At 45.6% G+C, this 22,488-nt stretch overlaps 1 protein-coding gene across 10 annotated transcripts in view; it reads right to left on the bottom strand.

Moving 5' to 3' along the window:
• SLC4A11 (solute carrier family 4 member 11) overlaps nucleotides 1–22,488 on the bottom strand; it is a 133,212-nt gene that overhangs the window by 61,831 nt on the left and 48,893 nt on the right. For 9 of the 10 annotated variants that reach the window (XM_084517779.1, XM_084517780.1, XM_084517784.1 and 6 more), the window contains exons 2-3: nucleotides 11,969–12,019; nucleotides 417–569 (exon numbers count right to left, since the gene is read on the bottom strand). In XM_084517779.1, coding sequence (XP_084373905.1) covers nucleotides 417–569; nucleotides 11,969–12,019 — 204 coding nt within the window. Of the gene's footprint in view, nucleotides 1–416; nucleotides 570–11,968; nucleotides 12,020–21,989; nucleotides 22,132–22,488 lie in introns of those variants that run through there. The other variant, XM_084517785.1, reaches the window with a different exon arrangement.

Genomic DNA, 22,488 nt, shown 5'->3' with positions numbered 1-22,488 from the left:
CTGAGTCCTACTGGGCCTGATCTAGGCTCTTGGACACTTTTTTATAGTTGTTTTTTCAAAAAAAAAAGTAATTTTGCAAGGGTGGGCTCAAAGTCACCTGGCACAACACTTGACAGCCTTGTGCTGTATGGCCCAGGTGACTGCATCAGATAGGTAAGCATTCACCATGGGGTGCTGCTTTTTTTGTTTGGGGGAAAAAAAAAAATAGGGAAAAAGGAATCAGGACACTTCATACAGATGGCTGAAGAACAGCTCCCAGCAGCCAATTCTTATTGGGTTTTCCAAAAAACACTCTAGAAATCTCAAAGCTGAAAACCAACACGCTCATAGTGCAGCCTGGAAGGAGGGGAAAGCAGGGTCAGCCATTTCACCCCTGTTTTTGTCCTCCCAAGCTCTAGTGGCAGGGTGATACTCACCGGTGGCATTGGGCGGCACCTCCAGGTTGACATTGACGAAGAACCTGATGCTGTCCCCCGAAACGATGGAGGAGTTCACAGCGTCGAAGAGCTCCTCTCCCCCTGCCTCCTCCTTGGCCTCGCAGCCATCGTCCGTGTCGCACTTGAGGTACCCTGCCGACAAGAAGGACATGAAGTTAGCCACGCTGCATGCTGTGACAGAGCCATGGGGGCACACATACGCACTGATCATCACCACTAATGGCCAGAGCCATGCAGCTGTGGAGGCACCAGGGCCTCACGAGCGCCTTCTCTGAGCCTTCAACCGGCAACTGCCACAGGGAAGCAAGAATCGGCTTCCACAAGGCTCTGTTGGTGATGCTGAGGCCTGTGTCCAAAATGGCCGCTCCACAATCCAGTTTAGCACATAAACATGGGCCTGATTTTGGGTGTGGGGTCAGGGCGAGTGGCAGCCCTGGCACCAGCAGTGTCACCAGGGGCTGAATGCCACCAACCAAACCTCCTCAGCACCCTGTGTCTGGAGCAAGCGGTTTCAGATCAATTCTGTGTGACCCCACTGGTGGGGTTGGCACACAACAAATCTCCAGGTGCACTACCAACCAGTTATTTTTTATTGTTTGTGGAAATTCAGGCCCTGCATGTAGTAAATCAGCTCCAAATTCATTAGGCACCACCTCACTCGGATCAAAAACCAGTATGAAAACAGACTGGGGTTCAAAACATTTGCAATTTTCAGTGACCCTGAAGCAAGCACAGTGCCACAGCCCTCCCCGGCCAAACCCTGTGTGTTCACCCACTGGCAGGGTGGTTGCTGTGCTTGCATTTTAGCAATTTAAAACAGAGAGGGGAAAGAAAAAAAATGGTTTCCAAGGAGACACCCAATGCAGATGGACAGACAGACTTGGTGCTCCCCACAGAGCCAAGCAGTAGGTCACAGAAGGTGGCAGCACCAAGAGAGAGAGAGAGACAAGTTTCTTAATTACAGCAGACAACTCCTTACCCTTTCGCAACGTTTCTAATTAGAGTTTAACCTAGTCACATTCAACAGCAAGCTGGTTCACTGCAACATTTTATTATGAAGCAGCTGGAAAACTCTTGTGGTGTGCTCATGTATCATGTATAATTAGAAGAATTAGGGACATTATAGAACGTCAATTTTTTACATTACCAGGATTATTCAGCAGCTCCTACCCATCTTCTGACAAGTCTTTTATGCCTAATTTGAAGCAGGAGGGATATATTTCATTAGCTTGCTTTAGGCACTATAGCAGAATGAAAAGGGTGAGCTTCAAGGCAGGAGCCTGAATAGAAACCCTAAAATATTGATGGCTTTTTTTTAAAGCTTCATACGAGCCAATGTAGATGCAGCAGCACCAAGAGAAGCAGCTAAAAACAGTGCACACAGTCTGAGGGATCTCGAGCCAACAGCTCACCACTGCAAAAAAAAAAAAAAAAAGTTGTGAGCAGGGAAGCCACAAACAGGAACTGTGAGGCAGGACAGGGGCTGCAGCGCTTCCTGCTGTGAGCCCTGCACCGACACAGGCTCGTCCCCACTGCTCTGCATCTTCCAAGGAAGGACTCAAAGACCAAAAGAGGCTCAAACTTTCACGTGACTTCTAAGCCACTTTTCTGATGTGTTAAAAACTTATCAAAAAAAAAATCTAATTAATTATCCCTCTCCACCTCTGCCTCCATCTGCCTGCTCAGCAGTGGAAAGCATGAACCGGTCCCATCTGAACAGCTCTCAAGGCTTCAAAAAGCACTCAAGCTCCTGCTGTCCCCATCCAGCCTGTCAGACAGCCAGTAATACGCACCAAGGGCTCTGTCTTCTGCTGCTGCTGGAGCTCAAGCAGCTGTTTCCATCCCTGCACAATGGAAATTTGCCCAAAACAGCCAGAAAGAGGGACAAGGAGAGCATAGGAGACAAACACATCAGGTATGAAATAGGGTTGGCAGATATACCAGGACTGAGGGGCAGCCTGTGCCCTGGAGGGACAGACAAGGGCCAGGCAGGCTGCCTGCCAGCACTACAGACTCCTGTACAAGCATTTCAGCCTCAAGCAACGTGCAAAACCTGGGGTTTAGCTCCTCCAAAACACTTAGTGGACACCATAACATCTCCTCACCCATGCTGAGCACCCACTGGTGTTGACACACCCCTGATACCAAGAAGCTTAGGCAGCCCTGCAACACAAAAACAGCCACAGGTGGGCCAAAATTCATGATCCTGGCTTTTCCATCTCAGCTATATCCTGGATGGCAATCCCAGGGAAGATGTCACAACAGGTCTGCGTCTCATCTTTCCTGAGGAGTGGCTCAGACAGGAGGCACACAGTCATTTAAGCACACTTCACAGAGCATGAGATTTAGTTTTCTCACCACCTCATCTCAAAACAAATAGGTAAGAGCCAGGCATTAAAACTTCTGCATTTGTTTCCCAATCCCAGTGCAACTGGCTTGATAGGAGAGCAATAGTGGTAAGCCCTGAAAGCAGAAAGGGCTAGAGATGGGAGAGAAAATGTGCAGGAGCTGGAAGAAGGGCAAGGGTGGAGTAAGATCACAGGGCTGGGCAGAGGTCAGTGAGGACTCTGGCAAGGGAAGCATCCTCAGTTCCTCCCTCCTTAGGGGAGGAAAGAGCAAAACAAAAGGCAGCCGAGTCTCCTGTCCCTTGGGCAAGGGGCGGACAAAACACACTGCTTGCAAATAATCCCAAACCTGGGCTGTACAGGAACTGCACTCCCAGGCAGGTGTCTGCTTTATCACTAAACCACCTCAAGGCTTCAACCCAGGCTGTTTTGAATTCATCTGCTTAAGCCTGCCAGGTATTTTAAAATGCAAACAACTTATACCTGTCAAGCACAGGGTCTCCTCGAGGCAAGGAGATGAGCGGTGTGCATGGCAGATGCACCTTCCCTGTGGACACAGAGCTTGAAAGCCACCTCCAGCCCCAGCAGCTGCTTTCCCCTCATCACCTTAAGGGCTGCCAAGTGCCACCCCTGCTCCTCGAGGGGTGGCAGATGCCACAAGCAACAGCAGAAGCTGTTCTGTTTCTCTGAAAGCTTTGGCAGTGTTTTGCAGAAGTTTGGAGCAGGATCTGATGCGGCCATTGCATAATTTGTGAAAATATTGATTGTGTTTCCATATGGAAGAACTCTGGTGCTTTGTGGCTTGTGCTAGTAGTTGCTCAGGGGATGTGATTAAACACCTTTTGTGCCTTAAATTAGCTGGGGAAGAGTTAAAGACCTCCAAAGCAGCACCTCGACACCCCGTCTCCATCTCTGCAGATTGCTATCTTCATAGGAAGGCAGCACTTGCTGAAATGCCAGGAGTTACATGACAGGGTGAGTCAGACCCCTGAGCACAGGAAAGGCCACTGCAGCCTGAAACAGTCTAAAACCACTACAGAAAAGATACAGAAAAGAGATTTTGCTGAGCCTGAGGCTAGAGTTAGGTAGAAAGGCAAAGGCTGCTGAGAAGATCAGCACAGCCCTCCTGTACCTTGAAGAGCACCTTGTGGTCACAGGATGATTTCCCCCAGCCCTACAGGACCCATCTCACAGGGGACAGAAATGAAAAGTCACAAGAAGTCCACAAGGCCAAGCACAACAGGCATCATCCTACTGAAACAAAATTTGCTCCTCACAGTGGGCAGCCAGAAGGAGCTTTGACGTTAAGTCCTTCTGCACCTCAGCTCATCACTTGGAATAGGAAAATAAGCCACCTTTGCATTTTATAGCATGGCTAGGAGGAAGCTACAGTTTTTCTTGACATTGTCCTCTAAAGGATCACTGATCCTAATTCTCCTCAACAGTCTCCCTGTAAATCATGCAAGGCCCAGGACCATCTCAATACCCATCCCCAGCCTCAACTTCACTCCAATCACCACCCCAGTTCTGTTTCTATCAACCCTCTCACAAAGTGTTTACCCTGCAGATATTTTGCTTTTTTATCTGGACTTTAAGAGCCCTGGGCTCTGAACTGGAAGAGCCCTGAATTGAGCTGCAGCAAGTGGAGGTGGCATTACCTCTCCCACCACTGTCTAAGCAGCACCTGCAGCAATAAAAATCAGTGGAGGAATAGTTATCACAAAGCACAACTCCAACACCATGCATGTTCCCTCGAAAAGCTTAATTGCTCCGTGGGAGCAGCTCTCACAGCCCAGGGGCTGCAGGCTTCTCCAAGGAAGCCGAAAGTCTTAATCAGAAAATTCTCCTGGGAAAAAAGCAGCTCTGTTCCTAATGACATCATCCCACATGCCAGGCTACGAGACTCATGCCAGACACAGCCCCAGCATAACCTTTCGGTATGCCTCAGAGGGGACACAAAGCCAATCATGTTATTTTAAATCAACATCTGCAAGCATGCACACTATCCAGAAGGTTAGTACAAATGCATCCATTCACACCTCACTGCAGACTGTTTAGATGCTTCACCTGCCTTCCTGTGCTAAGGAAGGGTTTAGGGGGAAAATTGGCAATTTTTGCTTTACTGTTACCCCAACATTGCACAGTCTAGGTGTGTGTGTATTACACAGGAGGAAATTTTTGTTTCAGTATAGATTGCTGCTGCTACTGTTTAGACAGCAGTAGCATAGATGAGAGTAAGATACACATCCACAGTTTTTCTATTTTACTCTACCAATCTAGCTAAGATCAAAGCTTATCGAGAGTTGCTAACTTCTGCCAAATCTTTGCAAAAAGTTTTATTTCTGAGTATGCCATATGTGATCCTTAACACTAAAAACTCTCAAAGCAGCTTTTCTGGAAAGACTGATTTTTATCCTCAACTTCCAAAATTGCCTAAACTACAAGCATGGAAATGCAGACAAGCACCTGTTTGCACAGCAAAGTCAATTCCTTCACCCAAATCAAACTCCAGCTTCCAGAATACTGGGATGGCATCTGCCCTTCTTCTGAAGGAGTAGCTGTCCCTGCCCATGAGATCTCTTCAAAAAGCCAAAAAGTTCCATTAAATAAGTTCTTTTGGGTTCACACAATCTGTAGTTTAACAAGATGAGGCAGTCGTATTAAATTCATTTAAGAAAGCTGAAATGATTTGGTTTCATGATTTAATTTCTAGGCACAGAAGGTAACAAGTCACAGGACAGTCCTTTTTGTAAAGCAGCACTGGTCACCCTACCAGAGTAGCTAGCAGTGTGCACTGTGCTACTGTCAAAGACTTGCCTTCTAACTCCAGTGCTTTAGATGTTTTTGTCACTGATCCTAATCCATTCAGAAATAAACCCAACCATTGGCCTCACCCTTAGTGTCTCAAACCATAAGCTTCACATAAGCCAAATGGCCAGCGCTGCTGCAGTTGTATTTGATCAAGCACAGGAGTTTGCTAATTTTTGTTTGAGTGGGCCAAGGACTATGTGCACCACCTTTCTCCAAGGAAATGCAGATTAATTATAGGAGGATGAACAGGAGCAGTAATATACATTCTACAGCTTTTAAAAATAAAGGGACATCAACTTAGACACAGACATTACCCTAAAATTAGGTCTGGTTCTTCAAGCATCCCAGTGCACAGCCATAATACCATGTTAAAGGTCTCAGTCTGAGTTTAACAGTGAGCTTCGTCTGTTTTCTCCAATCCTTTGGATTTTCAACTTATTTAACAGTAGACACTAATTTTCAAGAAAGGCATGAGGTTTTAATTAGCCTACAGTAATCAGCCTGAGCTGAAAGTTAGAGGGCTTGCTTTGCTCCCTGAGCACTGCAGGTTTGTGGATTCATCCCACCTCTCAGAAAACACCCAAATTCCCTGTGTTGAGTGCAAAAGTAAACTCTATTAATAACAGAGCCTCCACCTCCATACTGACCTTTACACAACACACAAAAACGTGGACTCCTATCGCCTCCAAAGGGTAGCCCACCTTACAGTTGATTAATATTAGCAGGGATAAAGCTATCAAGGGATGCAGAGAGGGTTAGAAGCACTTTGCACAAGCATTACCAGTTCTCCAGCCCGCACAGTATTTCAGAAACAAGGATCTATATGGCATCCTGTACACACACTAACCAAGGCAAGCTTCTGGTCACACGTCACAGGCAGATTTCAGCATAATTTCTTATCAGAAATTCATCTGAGACAAGAACAAGAGAGCAGCTTTTAGGTAAACATTTGCCTAGATTTTATATCTTCATGCTGAGGTTAAACTTCAAAAGTTTGTTTTCAGATTATTTTTGGTAACTCAGAGTCTGAAAAGCAAATCATGAAAGATTTCCTCCTTCCTAACAAATTACTCTATGCCATCAACAAGACAAATTAGCGCTGCAGCCACAGAGCAACAGTCTCCAAAAGCTGCTATCACATCACTTTTTGCAAGGCTGTCTCCAAAATTAAAAATTTAAGCCATTGATTAAATAAAGCAGCTCTGTATACAGCTGGATGCTTGCTAGAATTTTAAGCTTTTTCCTTCGGTTCACAGTTGAGGTATTCCTTGGCAAGTCTCACTATTTTCAACCTAGGGAGATTTACCTACTCCGTGGCAGGCAGCCACACGGACAGTTTATGCCAGCTCAGGAGAAGGCTACTGGGGGTTAGGGGGTTGTCCACAGGCTGTGTTGTTGGACTGCTTGAGGCCTTCTGACAACAAATTGGCAAGATGCATCCAAATGTTACCTCCCTTGCTTGTGTTGGACAACCTCCTTTATTAAGCTGAATGGTATTCATTGGCACAGGTATACAAATGGCTTTTCTGGATCATTTAGGTGAGATTTAGAAAGCATCTTCCAGCTCCAGCCCCTCCACAGGTAGCTTGTGAGAAGCAGAATAGCTGGAGATGTGCTGGTGATGCTTCTTGGCTCTGGAGAAGCTATTGGGAGCCCATCAGATACAGCTCTGTGCATGAATGGCCACCTGCTGTGAAAATGTCAACCTGTTCCCTGAGCTTTGAGTGCTTCAAGGCCACGAACTAAACCAGAATTTCATCTGGTTAAAAAGGCAGAAAGCATCCAGCCTGTGAGTCGCTGAGACAAGATCCACATCCTTGAGGTAACGCTACCAGCCAGCCATAACTTCACTTGCATGTTTCCAACCCTATTTTGAGTCCCTCTTTTGTCATGAAGAGCCAGATGGAAATATAAACTTTCCCCTGCCACTTCAGTAATAATTCATAACAGAACTGAAAGGACTGATCTGCTACAAAAAAAAACACCCAGGCACTTTTGAATTAATTCCAGTATTGTATTTTGCAGCCAGATTTCTAGGAAATGTTGTGAATAATCCAAGTAATTCAGTGGGGCTTTGTTTTGTTTTTAAAAAAACACAGCAGCACGTGGAATTTCAGTTCTGTACCAGAACCCACAGAAATCAGGAGTGTTCGTTTTATTATAGGCCTCCTGGTAGACAGTTCTCAGAAATACATCTGCCAGAGACCCTCCTCTCAGTCTCCCCATCCACAGGTAGCAGTGGTGTATCATCTGCTGTTAAGTTGGGCATCTCATCAGCGAAACCCACTGCGAAAGAATTTGTTTCACAAAGACGTTAAGATTAATCTCCTGGTTGGGCAAACAATTCCAAGACAGAGATGAGTCTAAAAAAAATACACAAGAACACCACACATACCAAACCGAACTGAAAAACAAAAGCAAGTAGATAAAATATATCCAAACATCCCAAGCCAGACTGGGGCCTTGGGGCCCTTCAGCACAACTGCAATTTGTTGTGCCAGCAAAACCAATTAATAAGTCAGAGGAGACCAAGCAGTAAGGGATTTGCTCTGGAAGACAATTTATGCTGCAATATCTGTTGAGCCAGCTTTAAAAACAATGCAACAATTCAGATATCCCCAACGCTACGCTGCGACTCCTTCCGTGGGATTTTGCAAGAGGAACTAGAAAGCCTCCGGTTTTGTGCCTTATCAGAGAAAGTTCTTGCACCAATTAAGCAGCTCATCACACACCAGCAGAATTCAGTAATTCGCAGCTAATAGCAATGCCTTTAGAGCTAATAGACTTGTAGTGAGCACTGGCTGCTCATCACCCCCATCTCCTCATAAAGAAGGTGCAGGAGGTTGACAGCCAGGGAACAGTTCAGAGTTTGGTGAGTTATTCTGAACATGTATTGCAGAGCCACATTTCATCTGGATTCCCATTATCTTCAACTTTGGATTGGGTCTACGAAATCTCATTAGTCACCTGAATTTGCCAGGAACAAACCTCATTTGAGAAAAACCTTGCTGATTATTCAAGCGACTTAAACGCACAGTCCGCACCAAAAAGTACTACTGCACAATGCCAGATTTGGTTCTTTTGTTTGTGGAAAAAGGCTCAATCCAGACATAAAAGAATGGGTAGAAAACACAGATTTCCAGTGAGATATTGTTGTCAGAAGACAGCTATTAAGTCTGATGAAATACATGAATCAAAACCAATGTGGCCAACAACTGTCACACATACCTGCTGTCACCACACTTCACATCAGAAAAACTTCTAACTGGGCAGACATGAACTGATTTCCTCATTTTTCATCCTAATATTGCCTCTACAGAAAGATGTTAGGCAGATTTTTTTTCCTGCCAGCTATATCACACCAATTTACCTTCTGCAATGCACTGAAGAACACAGCCATGGCTTTCAGCTTAGTTCTTCCAGCAGTAGCAGAGAACTGCAGTACACCAGAAACTTGTAACTTGTGACTAAATACATGGGCTCCTTTGATCAACTTTCCAGATTTTTAGCCATTTAAGAAGTTATCAGACAGGAGGCTATAAAAAAAAAAAAAACAAACCCTCTGAGCTTTCAGAGTAGTCATATATTAGCATCCGTTTGCTAGAAAATCCTTCCTGGGCTTTTCCCAGCTCCTCGGTGACTAATAAACAGAACTACAAATTATTAAATACCACAGTAAGTTTTTGTGAACAGCAAATATCCAGGCAAGTCTTACAAAGCATTGTGTTGGTGCAGCAATTACCCCTCATATAATGATTTAAGCTAAAATTGAAATCTCAACTTTTAAGGTCTGACACTGCTGCAGCTGTTATTGAGAACACAACAAGAAAAAAAGTTAGCTGGCAAGACACAGTCTTCAAACAGAGCCTCAGATATGGCCTGGAACAAAAACATCCTAATTACTAAGGATACTGAAAACCATATGTATGAGAGATCTCAGGAGGAGATAAGGAAAGAGCCCAGCTGTGCAAAGGGCAATAGCATCAGGAGAGATTTCTCAGCTGAGAGGTGAGGGAAAAGAGTGCTAAGGAAAGTGCTAAGGAAACCAAAGAAAGGGTTGCTTTTTTAAAAAAAAAAAAAAATAGGATTTTCTTCAAATTTTAAAGCATGTACTGGTCTCAGGACTGAACTGGCTGATCCAAACAAGTGGTGCAAAGAAACAGCTTGATGATTACGTAGCCTCTGTTTCAAAACAAGCTGTTTTGAAATGACATGAAAAGGTAACTTCTTCCTCTGCGGTTTCCTCTAGGCCTGATTAAGTTTCTGGGCAACCCCTCGAAAAATCCACATTGAATTTCTACAGCGAGCCAAGGTGCCGCCTTGCAGAGGGATGTGGGGATTCGCATTTGCGGCTCCTGGGATACGCTGCCTGCATATTCTGTGCAGAAACACAAACCCTCGGCTCAACCAGGCAGAATAAGGTGACTCATCACCCAACACCAAGTGAACTTTCAAAAAAAGGTCAGTTTGTAATGACTAGAAGGCTCTGAGGAACAAGAAAGACAGCAAATTTAAGGGTGAGGAAAATACACCGTATTTTCAATCACAACACGGTTCGATACCACACACAGGCTGAAGATGAACTCGCAAGCAACAATCCCTCCTTTCCCCAATCCACACAGAAGCGTAACAGGAAAAAAAAAAGCACAGTTTTATCAAGCCCTTACTGGTAGCTCTAAGGTGCCATCTCCTTCAAGATGAAGGAGCTGGATAATACAACTGGGACAAAAATAAATTCTCACTGCCACAGCATCAAGTTGAAAAAAAGCAGAGCTCAAAGGAGAGCTTTACACAAGATACGCAAAAACCATGTACTCTAAAGAACATCCAGAAATCTGCTGGGGCTTGGGTTTGATATTTTTCTTTAATAAGAGGAAGGGAAGATACTGAGTTCATCTGCTAGAGGCAGCTACATCCTGAAAATGGACACTCAGCAGCTTCACAGTATACGATGTCAGGACAGATAGCTACCCTGGTGTTCTGTGGCAGGAGGGTTTAGGATGAAATAGGTGGATCCAGGAGATTGTTGCGTAATTGGGAAGGACAAATACAGCTGTATTTTTCCCTTAGCAAACCCTTACACAGCTCTCAGCCAGGAACTGGAGACTTTGTCATCTCTCCAGGCTCCAGCCCAGATCACCCTCTTACATTTCCCTTCACAAGAAAGCACCAGCCACATCCCAAGGGGACACAAGCAATCCAAGGAGGGTAGAAGCAGGGCTACCCAAACCTCATACCCCACATGCCTTTAGGAAACCCACAAATACCAAGGAAATAAAGCCTTCTAGAGTTCAAGCACTAGCTTCTGCCCTTCTTTTCGTTTACCCAGCCTTTTCAAAAGACCTCTTGCTAGAGCTGATGGGACTTGCTCCCAGTTTCAACCTTTTTCCTTTGAGAAATTGGCTTATATAGTACTTTCAGAGAAGGCAGAAGATGAGTGAGCCAGTGCCAGAGGAAGGATTGTCAATAGTAACACTGGATCTACTGCAGCTGCATCTGGCAGATATTCAGCCTCCCCTTCCCAGATGTTAACCTAAAGGCTTGGCCCTCTGGAAGATGAGTGTTGTGACAACTACAAGCATCTGCAGACCTAAATAACCTAAATAAAGGAGCATTTTAGTCCTGTGCTCTCCCCATTTGGCAATCCTGAGCACTCCGAGCACTACTCCACCTCCTCATGGGCCAGAAACCCTGTGCCTTCAGATATCACAGGGACTGGTCTTGGGTTCACATCTTAAGATGATGTCTCCCTAACAACCTCCTGCCCATGTTTCTTTAAAACCACAGAAAATTGGAACTTCCCATACCTCAAGTTTGGCTGTATGCTATTTCTGCCCTTATCAGTACCACATCTAAGAACTCAGCCACCTTTGCTAAGGCAGATGATGATACAAGCTTCTAAATGCCTCAGTCTAATCATAGTTCAAAAGAAATCCTTGGGATGTTCTGCACTAAAAGATGCATTTACTGGAACCATGCAATGTTTGCCTGATGCTCTTAGGCTGTCTCCAAAGGGATCTGACACCTACATCTGATCTCCACTCCAAAAAGTGGGAAACAAGTGCACTTGCCAGGTTGCATTACAGGAAAACATCCTGAGAGAACTGGAAAAGCAAGGAGCCACCCAGAATAGTCAGCGTTGACAACATGAGGTGATTATTTACTGCTTTGAATATCTAGACCATCTACAGGATATAAAAATGCAGAGTCTGCTTCCAGTACTAGATTACACAACTATGATGCAAGCCTGCGTTCGCATGCTGCTTAAGCTACATGAATTTTGTATCACCCGTTTCGAGTTCTCAGCTAACCCTGTAGCACGGCTCTCACTCCAATAAGGTGAGACAAGGCATAAGTCAGTCAAATAATACTTGCCACTCTCTTCAAAGAAGTATCCATTTCTTGACATCGCTGCTGGTGGAGACTCTAGAAAGAGAAAAAGGAAATGTAAGAATCATCACGATGCTGGATGTCTTCACCTCGCTGCTAAGTTCACTTTAAGCCTGGATTACAGCCCCAAAATACCACAGGCAGAAAATTTTCCTCGATGTGGCAACTTTTAACCTTTTGTTTATTGACTTTAGCATTTACCAGAATATCCCATACAGTTGCAATTACCACATGAAAACAGTTAGGCTGTCTCAGCATCCTGGGCTGGGACCACAAAACAGCAAGACCAAAGATCAGGACAAGCCTGATTGTATCACAGCGACCTGTTGAACCTAAGCAAATGCATGCACAAATAATAGATGCTAAGCGTGCAAGAGAATCCTTTTTAAAAATATAGGCCATAATGAAGTCCAGTCTTGGATAAAAAAGAACTAGTTTTGTGTAGTAAAAACAACGCAATTCAGATAAGAACAGGTTTTTGCATCCTGTCCTACCAATCTTAGTCATTAAGACATCCCCCAAACAGCTCTTGGCACTTGAAGATAAGCACCAAAACCCTGTAGCCTTCCTTTGCCTGCTTCCTGCGCTGGGGTCCTGCAGGAAGCACCATTTGCACCAAGAGGGTCTTGCAAGGAAACCACAAGTGGGAGATGACTGACCAAGAGCAAATCCACCAACACAGCAGCACCAGGACCAAGTCCCTCATTCATCATGGGATGTTTTATTTGTTAGCAAGTCAGTTCTGCAATTACTGCTGGGAAGTTTGGTATTTACCAAGATGTTCGTACAGCACAGGAGCACCTGCTTTCAAGTGCAATCAAAGTCTGGTAGCCAAACCCAGGCTGATTGCTTATAACACTAGCAGTATTTGACAACTCAGGCTGCATGAGCTGGAAACACCAACTCCAACTCAAACACAGGTGCATGCCCTGTTTTAGCAGCCAGTTGATAAAGGTCTATTTCAAGCCTTACAGGTCACCTGAGCAGTCCCTTGCAAAGGCAGCTCCTGGATGCTGCCTCTCTATTCACAGCTTCCCAGCCAAAATGCAATCAGAAAGAGGAATAGGTTTGCTCTGTCTTTCCCCACTTCATTAGGCTAATCAAACATTACCTACGCAAGCCTGGGATGAATTTGGGCCAACAAGGAAAGAGGTCTCGCCTGCTTTATTGTTCTGCAGATTAGGTTTCCTGCTTTTTCATTTGAGGTATGAGATTATTTCCCAAAGACCCTTTCTCTACCCCATAACTTTTGGCTTACAGGTTATATGCACTTGTTTTCCCCTCTCCCTTTAGGGTGTCACATTTTCAAGCATTACAATTCATCCTGGCCCACCGGGAGCCTTTGTGCACCAGGCGGATACGAGTCACACCCCTGACGACAGCATCTTCCAGCCCTAACACTTGTCACAGCTCAGCATGGCTCAGACATCTCAGAGCAGACAGCATTAGCTGCGCAGGTTCCTGGAGGGACACCCTGATGACTATTAAGAAAACACACACAAATCTGAGGGCAATTCAAGTGTCTGGTCCAAGAGAGAAACACAATGTTCCAAGTTCATCCCAGAACAATGGGCCGGAGGAACAAACGCACCGTGGCCAAGGGGCACCCATTACACGAGTCAATTGTTTCCCTCCACCTGGAAGGGAAGGAGAAGATCCATCCAGGCTGATTAGCATGCTAATGATCAAAGGAAGGTTGTTAAAGAGGCTCTTATTGTGTAATGATTGCATTTACGTAGTTCAGAGAAACAAACAAAGTCCTCCTAGGCAGACGGATTACCCAAGGAACAGAGGCCAGCACTCCCCTGGGATGGTATATCAATTCCTCACATCTACTATGGCTTCTGAGGGAGCCTGAAGCAACATGTTCATCCTTCGGTAGGCAGAATGAGGCCACTTGGTTTTCCTTTAGCTGAACACACTTATTTCTACAGGTCAGATAACACCCAGTGCTTTATTCATCAGGAACACCCATCTGCAGCATTGCCTGGGTTGACCTGGTGTCTTCACGGGAGATTGGCTTGGTCATTGCTTGGACTAGGCATGAAAAGAGCAAGGTTGGAGTGTTACAGCACCAGTGCCATTTCATTAGGTGGCACTCGCTCCTCTGAGTCACAAACGAGCAGTAGTCCCCTAGGCAACATGCTCAGGCAATTATTTTGAGGTGCTGTGTTGTGTTTTTTTTTTTTTTTCCAGATGAGTCATAAAATAAAGGTCTTAACCTTATAATTAAAGATGCAATGGCACGTTTGGGAAAAAAAAAGTCGGGCGTTCACCCTACTATGTCCTCCTGGCTGAAGTTCAGCCCTGGTAATTTGCCTTCTCCCTACGTAATATCATCCCAGAGTGCCAACGAGATTTGGGCTTCAGAACAGCGGTGGCGGAGCCTTTTCAGAAGTTGCTGCATCCCCCACGGAAGGGGCTACGCACATTGACATCAAGCATGGTAGGGAACGTGCCCAGGAGGTAAAAGGCAATGGGGTGTTTACACAAGTGTAAAACAGACACACATGGAGCTATGGAACTAGCTTAAAGGTCAACGTGCTCGCAGAAGTGGAGGTAGGAAGGGTAAATTGGGGGCTACACCATCTGCATCTCAGAGGATCTACAGAAAGCGAGATCCATCCCCAGATCCATCCAGTTTAACCACACAGAATAAAAGGAGACATTTCAGGGAGAGAAGGGCAACTCTCCTTATCATCTTCCCCTTTCAATCCCATATTTCTCCAAGCTGTTTGGCACAAGCAAGCCTTGCTTATATTTGTGGCTTACTAGCTAAGAGCAACACCAGCTAGAACCAGCTAGACTGTACTTCAGTAGATGCTCAGCAGCAGTCAGCAAGGCAAAACATGCCAGCAAGCTCTGTGTGCTTCTCCTTCCACAAGGCTTTTGGGATTTTCATGAGGTTTTGGCTCCTTAGTCATGTTTTCCTGAAGACTGGAGCAGTGGGTTTGAGTTGCACACAACTAACATCACAGCAGTTATCTTTCCTCTATCAAGAAGGTACATACCCAAAGCCTGAGACAAAACAGCATTTCTTCCCATCTCACCTCCCTCCAGTCCTTAAAATTCAAAAGCCCATCCAAGAGGTAGCGATAAAACACTGCAGTAATTAATTCATTTGCTTAGCTTAAAGAAGCCTGGCCTTGGATGAGCCTTCAGGTACATTAGAGATGCATGTTAAAATGCTCCAGGGTGTGTCTGGAGTTGCAGACTTGTTTCCATGAAGTAAAATCAGCCCCTGCACCTTTGCAGGCTGGAGGAACAGACCTACATGCTGGTGAGCACTTCGTTATTGCAGGGCAGGATTTTTCTCCCCATGCCACTTCCATCAGATGCAAAGCCATGTTTATATAGTTTCTTTCCCCCAGGTTTGTTTTTTTGTTTAGATTTCAGCAATTAAAATCCAAACAAGGCAGTTTCAGCAAGACATAAGGACAGGCTTCTATAGACAAAGCTGGAACAGATTACCCTGAGGAGCTAAGATATACACCACAGCAAATTGCCTCTCATGCCTTCAATATCTGATGAAGAGGGCTACGTCCTCACTCTCCAGGCTCTTTCTCATCCAGCACCTACAAGGACAACCAGACTCTTCAATTGCTTTCCTTATCCAAAGGGATGCTACCTCCTACCTGCCCAAAAGCACAGGGTATAGCTCTTTTGATAAGTTCAGTATTTTTAAGAGTTAATTTACTCCAACAAACTTCAACCACCACCCCACCTTGCTCCCTACAAAGACATCCATTAAATAAATTGGACAGGCATTAAGAGCATCACCACATAGTTCCTCCTTCACATAAAACACTTGTTTTCTCGTCTTCATGAGCATTGAATTTAAAGGCAAAACCCAGTGAAGTGCTGCAAAGTGGAAAGCAGCGCTTATTTTTCTAGACTCGGGGATAACAGCTTGGATCTCAAAAGGAAGCCACTGCCCTTTGACTCGAAGCCACTGTAATCACTTGGAAAGAGCCACTGGGGGGAGGTATATGAAGCTCAGAGTACTTTAACTGGTAGGACATTGGAGTTTGCTGTAGCTTAAGGTGCTCAGTCTTAGGACTGAAGTGATCCACAGGGGGAAGCATCAGACAAAAAGTGGATGTGCTTCCTGATTTCTTACATTCTTACCATTTTTACATTTGCATTTCACAACAAAAGGAACAGACAAAACCCTGCCATGCCATCCTCCATTATTAAATTCCTGCAGGGGATGCCTCTCAGATCTCCTAATAACCCATTTTAACTCTCTTGTTTTAAGGTTAGTAATAAGCTCTCTTGAGCCTTGCAATATTAGCAGATTATAAATAAAAACACATTCTCTGGATACTTCGATAACTCGATTAAAGTGTTCTGCTGCTGGCATCTTCCAAGTAAACAGCTCTGCAGCACAAGCCTTCTACTGAAGCAAAATGTAGGTTTCAAACAAGTCAGTAACATGGGAATTTTGACTACAAACCTCAGCATTTGTGATTTCCCTCCAGTAAAGCTCTCCACATCCTGGTGTCTTGGTGTTATAACTGGAACTTATTTCGAAGCAACTCAATTTTTAGACAGTAACCAGACAAAAAAAATCACTTTTGAGCCTTTTAATGATGGCACCTCTTAGGTCTGTCAATACCGGTAGCACATCTGGAACATTTAGTTACTCGGTAAGTACCGAGGAGAACATCCTAGGTACCTTCAGCACCTTTCAGCCAGCCTGTGCTGCAGTACCCTAGTCCCCAGCACTTTCAAGCCTTCCTCCAGTACTGTTTTGCTGTTGCTCCGGGGACGCTTCTGGAACTCATCAGTACACACACCTCTTGCCTTCAGGAGGATTTCAAAGAAAAACAAGTCACTTCAGACAGTTTGTTTTAACTTCTTGCTTAAAGGGTCAGCTGAAAAACCTTCAGACTTCCCCGGTCTTCTCCCAGGAGGGATTACCAATTCTCAGCATGACGCCACCCTAAACAGCACATTTACCTGGAAATAAATGTCCTTTCCAGAAGACATGCAGGGCTTTAGCTTTGAGAAAGGTCATCAGCCACTTCAGGCTTCCTTCCATGAACACGTTCGTCAATGCTAAAAGCATCCATCACCACCACTAAATAGTTGAGCCAGCTCCCCCGCATAATGGGGAAGTTTGCAGCTGATTCCCTACCTCAAACTGAGATCCGAGGCCAAGCCTAGTTTAGATGTGTAGGGTGTTATCTAAGGATTAATTCTGACAATACAAAGCTACCCCTAACCAGGGCTCCATCAAACCTCTTATTTTAATATTAACAGTGAGCTCAATCATCACTCTGGTTCTCTTCACCCTACCATGACTTAACACCACAAGACAAGGGGCTGCAGCTTCACAGGTGACCAGGGAGATGCACCAAGGTCCATGGGATTTATGGGATTTGGGGTGGAGAGAGAATATTTGCTTCACCTGCCTACTCACCAAGTTATACTGCTTCCCTCCTCCACCCAAAGTCCACAGAAAACTAGACAGATGTAAGAAAAAAAAACAAGGAATATCTCAAGAGAAACCTTCAGAAGGGGGCTGCTTTTATTTATGGGAAGCATTGACTGAAAGGAACCTGTAAGTGAGAATCTGAAAGTCTCTGTATACAGTAAGAGACTAACAACAGCTGGAGAAAGAGGAAGCTTCAAGCTCCTTTTGTAACCCCACTGCATCACTGCAGAGGAATAGAAAACCAGCTCACCAGGCTGCGACTCCGATCACACTGACTCACTGATCACACTCAAAAGGTATCAATATTGCAGGATTCCCCTGCATAGCATCATGCTTACAGAACAAGATCTTTGCAGTTTTCATGGAAGAACCAAGCAGCGAGGTCTCCCAGTGGAGACATCTGCTGCAAATTATTTAAAGCCCTTCAAGTCAGCAAGAACGGATGGACAGCAGCATGTGAAAAGCTGTTTTGCCTGAAGTTACCACTTCTCATTTCTATCTACACGTTAAGTAGCTGAGCCCTTCCCACAGCCTTTAATACTTCAGCTGGAAGAGGCTGGTGAGAACTCATCTCATATTGGCAAAGAGAGACAAGAAGCATGCCAATATGCTGCTTTTCCGAGCAATAATGATCGACATACAGGACAAAAGCTTGAAATTTTACCTGTTTTCTCTACACCTGAGAGGTGTGACAAAGGCTAGAAAAAAAAACAAAACACAGAAGTCCAGGTTTCAGAACTAATCACCGTAATTCAAGGAACTGTAAGATGAGTAAGGCATGCTTGTTAATACTTGGGCAGGAAAAAAAGCAGCTGGGAAGTACAGCTATAGGAGCACTGCTGCCTGTGACAAGCCCAAACACAGATCTCTCCCCAGAAAGCACTGGTTTGCAGCCACAAAAACATAGGACAACATAATGGAAAAAACTCAGTAAGGGTAAAAAGAAATTGTGATTCATTAAATGGGCAATATCAGCACTCAGCTGCCTTCTAGGGTGTTTCACCTAGAAGGGATAAAAACCAAGATCAGCTAAAGACCTCCTTACAGCCTCCCTTCCCCTGCAAGCACCATGCATGCTTCTTCACTGCAGACACCCATCATCATTCCCAAGCAGAGACTGACAGGGATAAACCCTTCTAGAAGACATGCAGGTGCCCTATTATCCCTCCTCCTCTTGTCCTCTACTCATCTTGGTGGTATCACTAGGGAGAAGGGCAAAGCAGAGCCCCAAAGCACAACCAGGTGCTGCAGGATGGCCACGGCATACCAAGCACACCCAGCCTGAGAGACTTCACCCCACACAGCACACCCAGAGGTTTAAAGCAGGTGCTGGTATGGAATGGAAGGAGTTGGCACGGCTATGCAACAGAGCAGGGATTTTCTTTGGAGACTTTTACCTAAACAGGTTGTTCAGCACAGCATCTGCAAACACAAGAAATCAACTTGTGAAGTCTTGAAGACAGCTGTTACAAGGGCTATTTAAATCTACTCCAAACCCCTTCGCCTTGGTAAGCTTTCCAAAGACAATGTGGGTCGGAACAGGCACTAAGGAGGAAGCTGTTCTTAAGCAGCCCGATCTACTGGCCAGTTGCGACTTAAGCCAAGAAGTTTGGACCTGCAAGGACACCCGCTTTGGTTTCCCTATTCATAGACACAGCCAGTCAAGGACACTTCAAAAAAACAAGTATGGATGTTTAATATACTTTTCTTGCCACAAAAATGTGGCAAAGCATCACTTGCACCCCTCATCCCAAAAAGAAACATCCCTAAGGGATTTGCACCCTCCTCTTTGCTTCCTTACATGAGTCCTACACCCCTCAAACTCCCATTTTTATGTCCATGAGGTCTGTCTGACCTGAGGCTAATAGCTCTAAAACCCCATAGAAAACAATTTATTCGGGTTTTGGAGGACACCACAAGCCCTCTGACATCTAGGCTAACCTAGGCAGTGCAGGAATCATTTAGGTCTAGCTACATAGTGCCCAGCACAGCACGGCCACCCTGGGATGCTGGTCCTGATCCAGACAGGAAAAAGGACTTTCTGGCTTCACAGCTCAGGGAGCACTAAAGCACTTAATTGGGGATTGTATGCAAGGAGCTGGGTATTCTGATACAGAAAGTGGTGTGAGGAGGTCTTAAATCATGCCACGGTCACTCCAGTGCACAAAACCTCAGGACTCATTTTCACAGTTGCTGGCTGTGGAAATAGAAAACATGATATTGAAAGGATAGAGCAGGAAGCATCCCTCCTGCCTGCTCACTCCCAGGCAAACACACACCCACACACGAGCTTGGGGATCAGACATGCCTGCTTTCAAAGCAAAAGCATTTTCCTTGCTGCTGCACTGAAAAATCCCCCTCTTCATCCCCTCCCCGGCTTCCTCCGGAGCACCCACTGCAATAAAGCCACCTAATAAAAAATTGCCTGCTGCAGCAGTGACAGCAATGAGACCTCCTCCCCCCAAAAAAACATGGACACAAGAGGTTTTGGTGTCAGTGGTGCTTGGGTTTACCAGCAGCACCAGGCTGTCCAAGGTTGACTCATCACAATTTAGCCCACCCCAAGCAATTAATATCCGAGGGTGCCTCCCAGAGGTGAGCTGCAAGAGGAAACGACCCCGTAAACTGAGAGCCGTGCAGCTGCTTTGCTAATGGGATCTCTCTCCCCTCCTCAGCCAGGTTTCTTGGCCAGCATTTAGCAGGTGAGCAGGACAAGCCGAGGAGCCGGGGAACAAGGACACTTTGGGATTTGGCTGCCAGATGAAGAATTTGGGCTATTATCATTCTTTCCTCCCCCCAAGGTTTTGTTTTGCTGGGCCCTCTAGAAATGTGATTTAAGACTCGCAAGGATTTCTTGCAGGAGTGCTACACAGCGAGGAGTGAAAGCAAATACCTCCGGAGATCCCACAGGTTGGCAAAGACCCAAGGACAGACCAGCTGAGGCTTCAGCACACTTTTCCTGAAGCATTTGAATAATTTAGAAAGCTTTAACTCTTACTGACAGCTTTCCAGACAACTCTTTCGCTTACAGGGCCCTATCAAAAGAACCTCATAACTCTTAATCGGAAGAGATAAAGCAGCAGTCCCAAACCTTGTTCAGAGCTGGATACAGGCTGGGAAAGGTGTTTTGGAAAGGTGTTTTTGATGTTTTTGTTGAAATGCTTTCCCTGGACAGGGAGGTCCTTCCCGAGGCCACCACCTGCCACTTACCCACAGTGGTACTGCATAAAACACAAACTTGGTTAAGAGTCTGTAAAATTTCACCTGCTCAGAGCTATCCAGAGGAACGGATGTTCCCTGCAATATTTCATCTGCGTTAAATACTGCAACAATTCAGCAGCTACAAGGTGTAAACAAGTAACCACAGACACCTCCGGTTCCACCTTCCTCTGGTGGAAGAGCTGCTCCAGGAGCAGGTGCAGCATCCCCCCAGGGGACCAGGATCATGTTTTGGAACACAAAGTGCATTACCACAAAGTTTTTATCCTCCATCTCATTGCCACTGAGATAGAAAATAGCTCTGAGAGGCAGCAGTAGCAGGGCCAAGCTTTGCACCAAAGTTAATCCTGCAATTCATCCCACCTCCAGCACCCAAAGGACACATGGATGGGACAGGAGACCTGCTCTGACTCAAAGCCACAAGATCAAAACCAAGGTCTGTGCTTGTACATGGAAAGGTAGAAGTAGAGCAGTGATCAGCCACCTGGTCAACAAAAACTTTAATATTTTCAGTTGTGGTACCAGACAAAGTAAAAAAACACCAGGATTAAAAGCAGAAATAGCCTAAGAGATATAGAAAAGGTGGCCAAGATGCACTCTGCAGCCTCAGCCCTCTCCACAAAGGGATTTCAAATCACAACAGGCTTGGTAGGATGGCACAAATCACCCCGTACAGTTTCTACATCAAGGAGCCACAAAACAGCAGGCATGGGCAGGGGGAATCCAGCAGCACCAGCTCAGTTTTTGCCCTGGATTACCAAGCCGAAATCAAAACGCTCTGGTCCAGAGATGAAATCATTGCCGACTGACAGTGCACATAGGGTGTTATTCAGTAGGACACTGTTTACGGTTCGTCTACATGGCTTCCATGGCTACAGCAACAGGGATGATGCTTGCTAGCATTTCAGGCAGATTACATGCACGCACGTTGTTTTCACTCAGCACTGCACTTTCCCCACGTGAAGCATCAGTATGTAAAGCCCTTCTGACAGGCTGTTAGGATGCTTTAGCATTAATTTCAGAGAAAAAAAAAGAATAGGTAAGGTATCTTCACTCATCTCCCCATGCATATCTTGAAATTAAATTCAAACCCTGGACGGCAGCACGCTGGTTGATGTAAACTGAATTCAGGAGGTGTTCTCCATCCTCAAGCACAGCAATACAGAGACATCCGGCGCTGGCAACAGATAGCATCACCAAGCAGCAAAGCCCGCTGAAAACGCATCAAGTCCTGCCTTACTTCAGCAAATTAAATAATTAAAGAGCTGGCAGGGCTGCTTTTCTGGATTTCCTGTCCAAAAGCATCACCCAGCAGGGCTTCAGCACTCGCTCAAGACCACAACTTACCTGCACTACTTCTGTAGCAGAGATGCTGTTCACACTCAAACAGCCCCCGCTCCTCTCCTCGCTGCTCCCCCCCCGAGCCAACACGCTTGATCCCAAATCCTGACCCCCCCACACCACTTGCTCAGGTGGCCGAGGAGGCAATGGCTCGTGCTTGTTCAACAGCTCCAATATTAATCCATCCGGAGCATCTTTCTCCCTCACTTCCAATTGGCGAGCGGCGGATGGGTGGAGTGAGAGGGCGACCCATTAGCTCCCAGCCGGGCACCTCCAAGCCCTGGCTCCCCAAAAGGAGATGCCAGCAAGCTGCTAACTTCACGCCTTCACTTCATGCCACAGCACAGCCACGCTGGGCTTCGGTTTTCCTCCTCCAGCCACCCCGATCTGCATCCTCTCCCAGCTATTTGCCTCTGGGAGCAAGGAGGAAAAAGCCAAGGATTAAAGCCAGCCCGTGCTCCGGAGCCGGTGCTTTTTGCTGGATGCTGTGCGGAGAAAGCCCGTG

This window comes from Aythya ferina (assembly GCF_964211825.1).
Source record: "Aythya ferina genome assembly, chromosome: 4".
NCBI lineage: Eukaryota > Metazoa > Chordata > Aves > Anseriformes > Anatidae > Aythya > Aythya ferina.
This window is presented reverse-complemented; position numbering and strand designations above follow the sequence as displayed.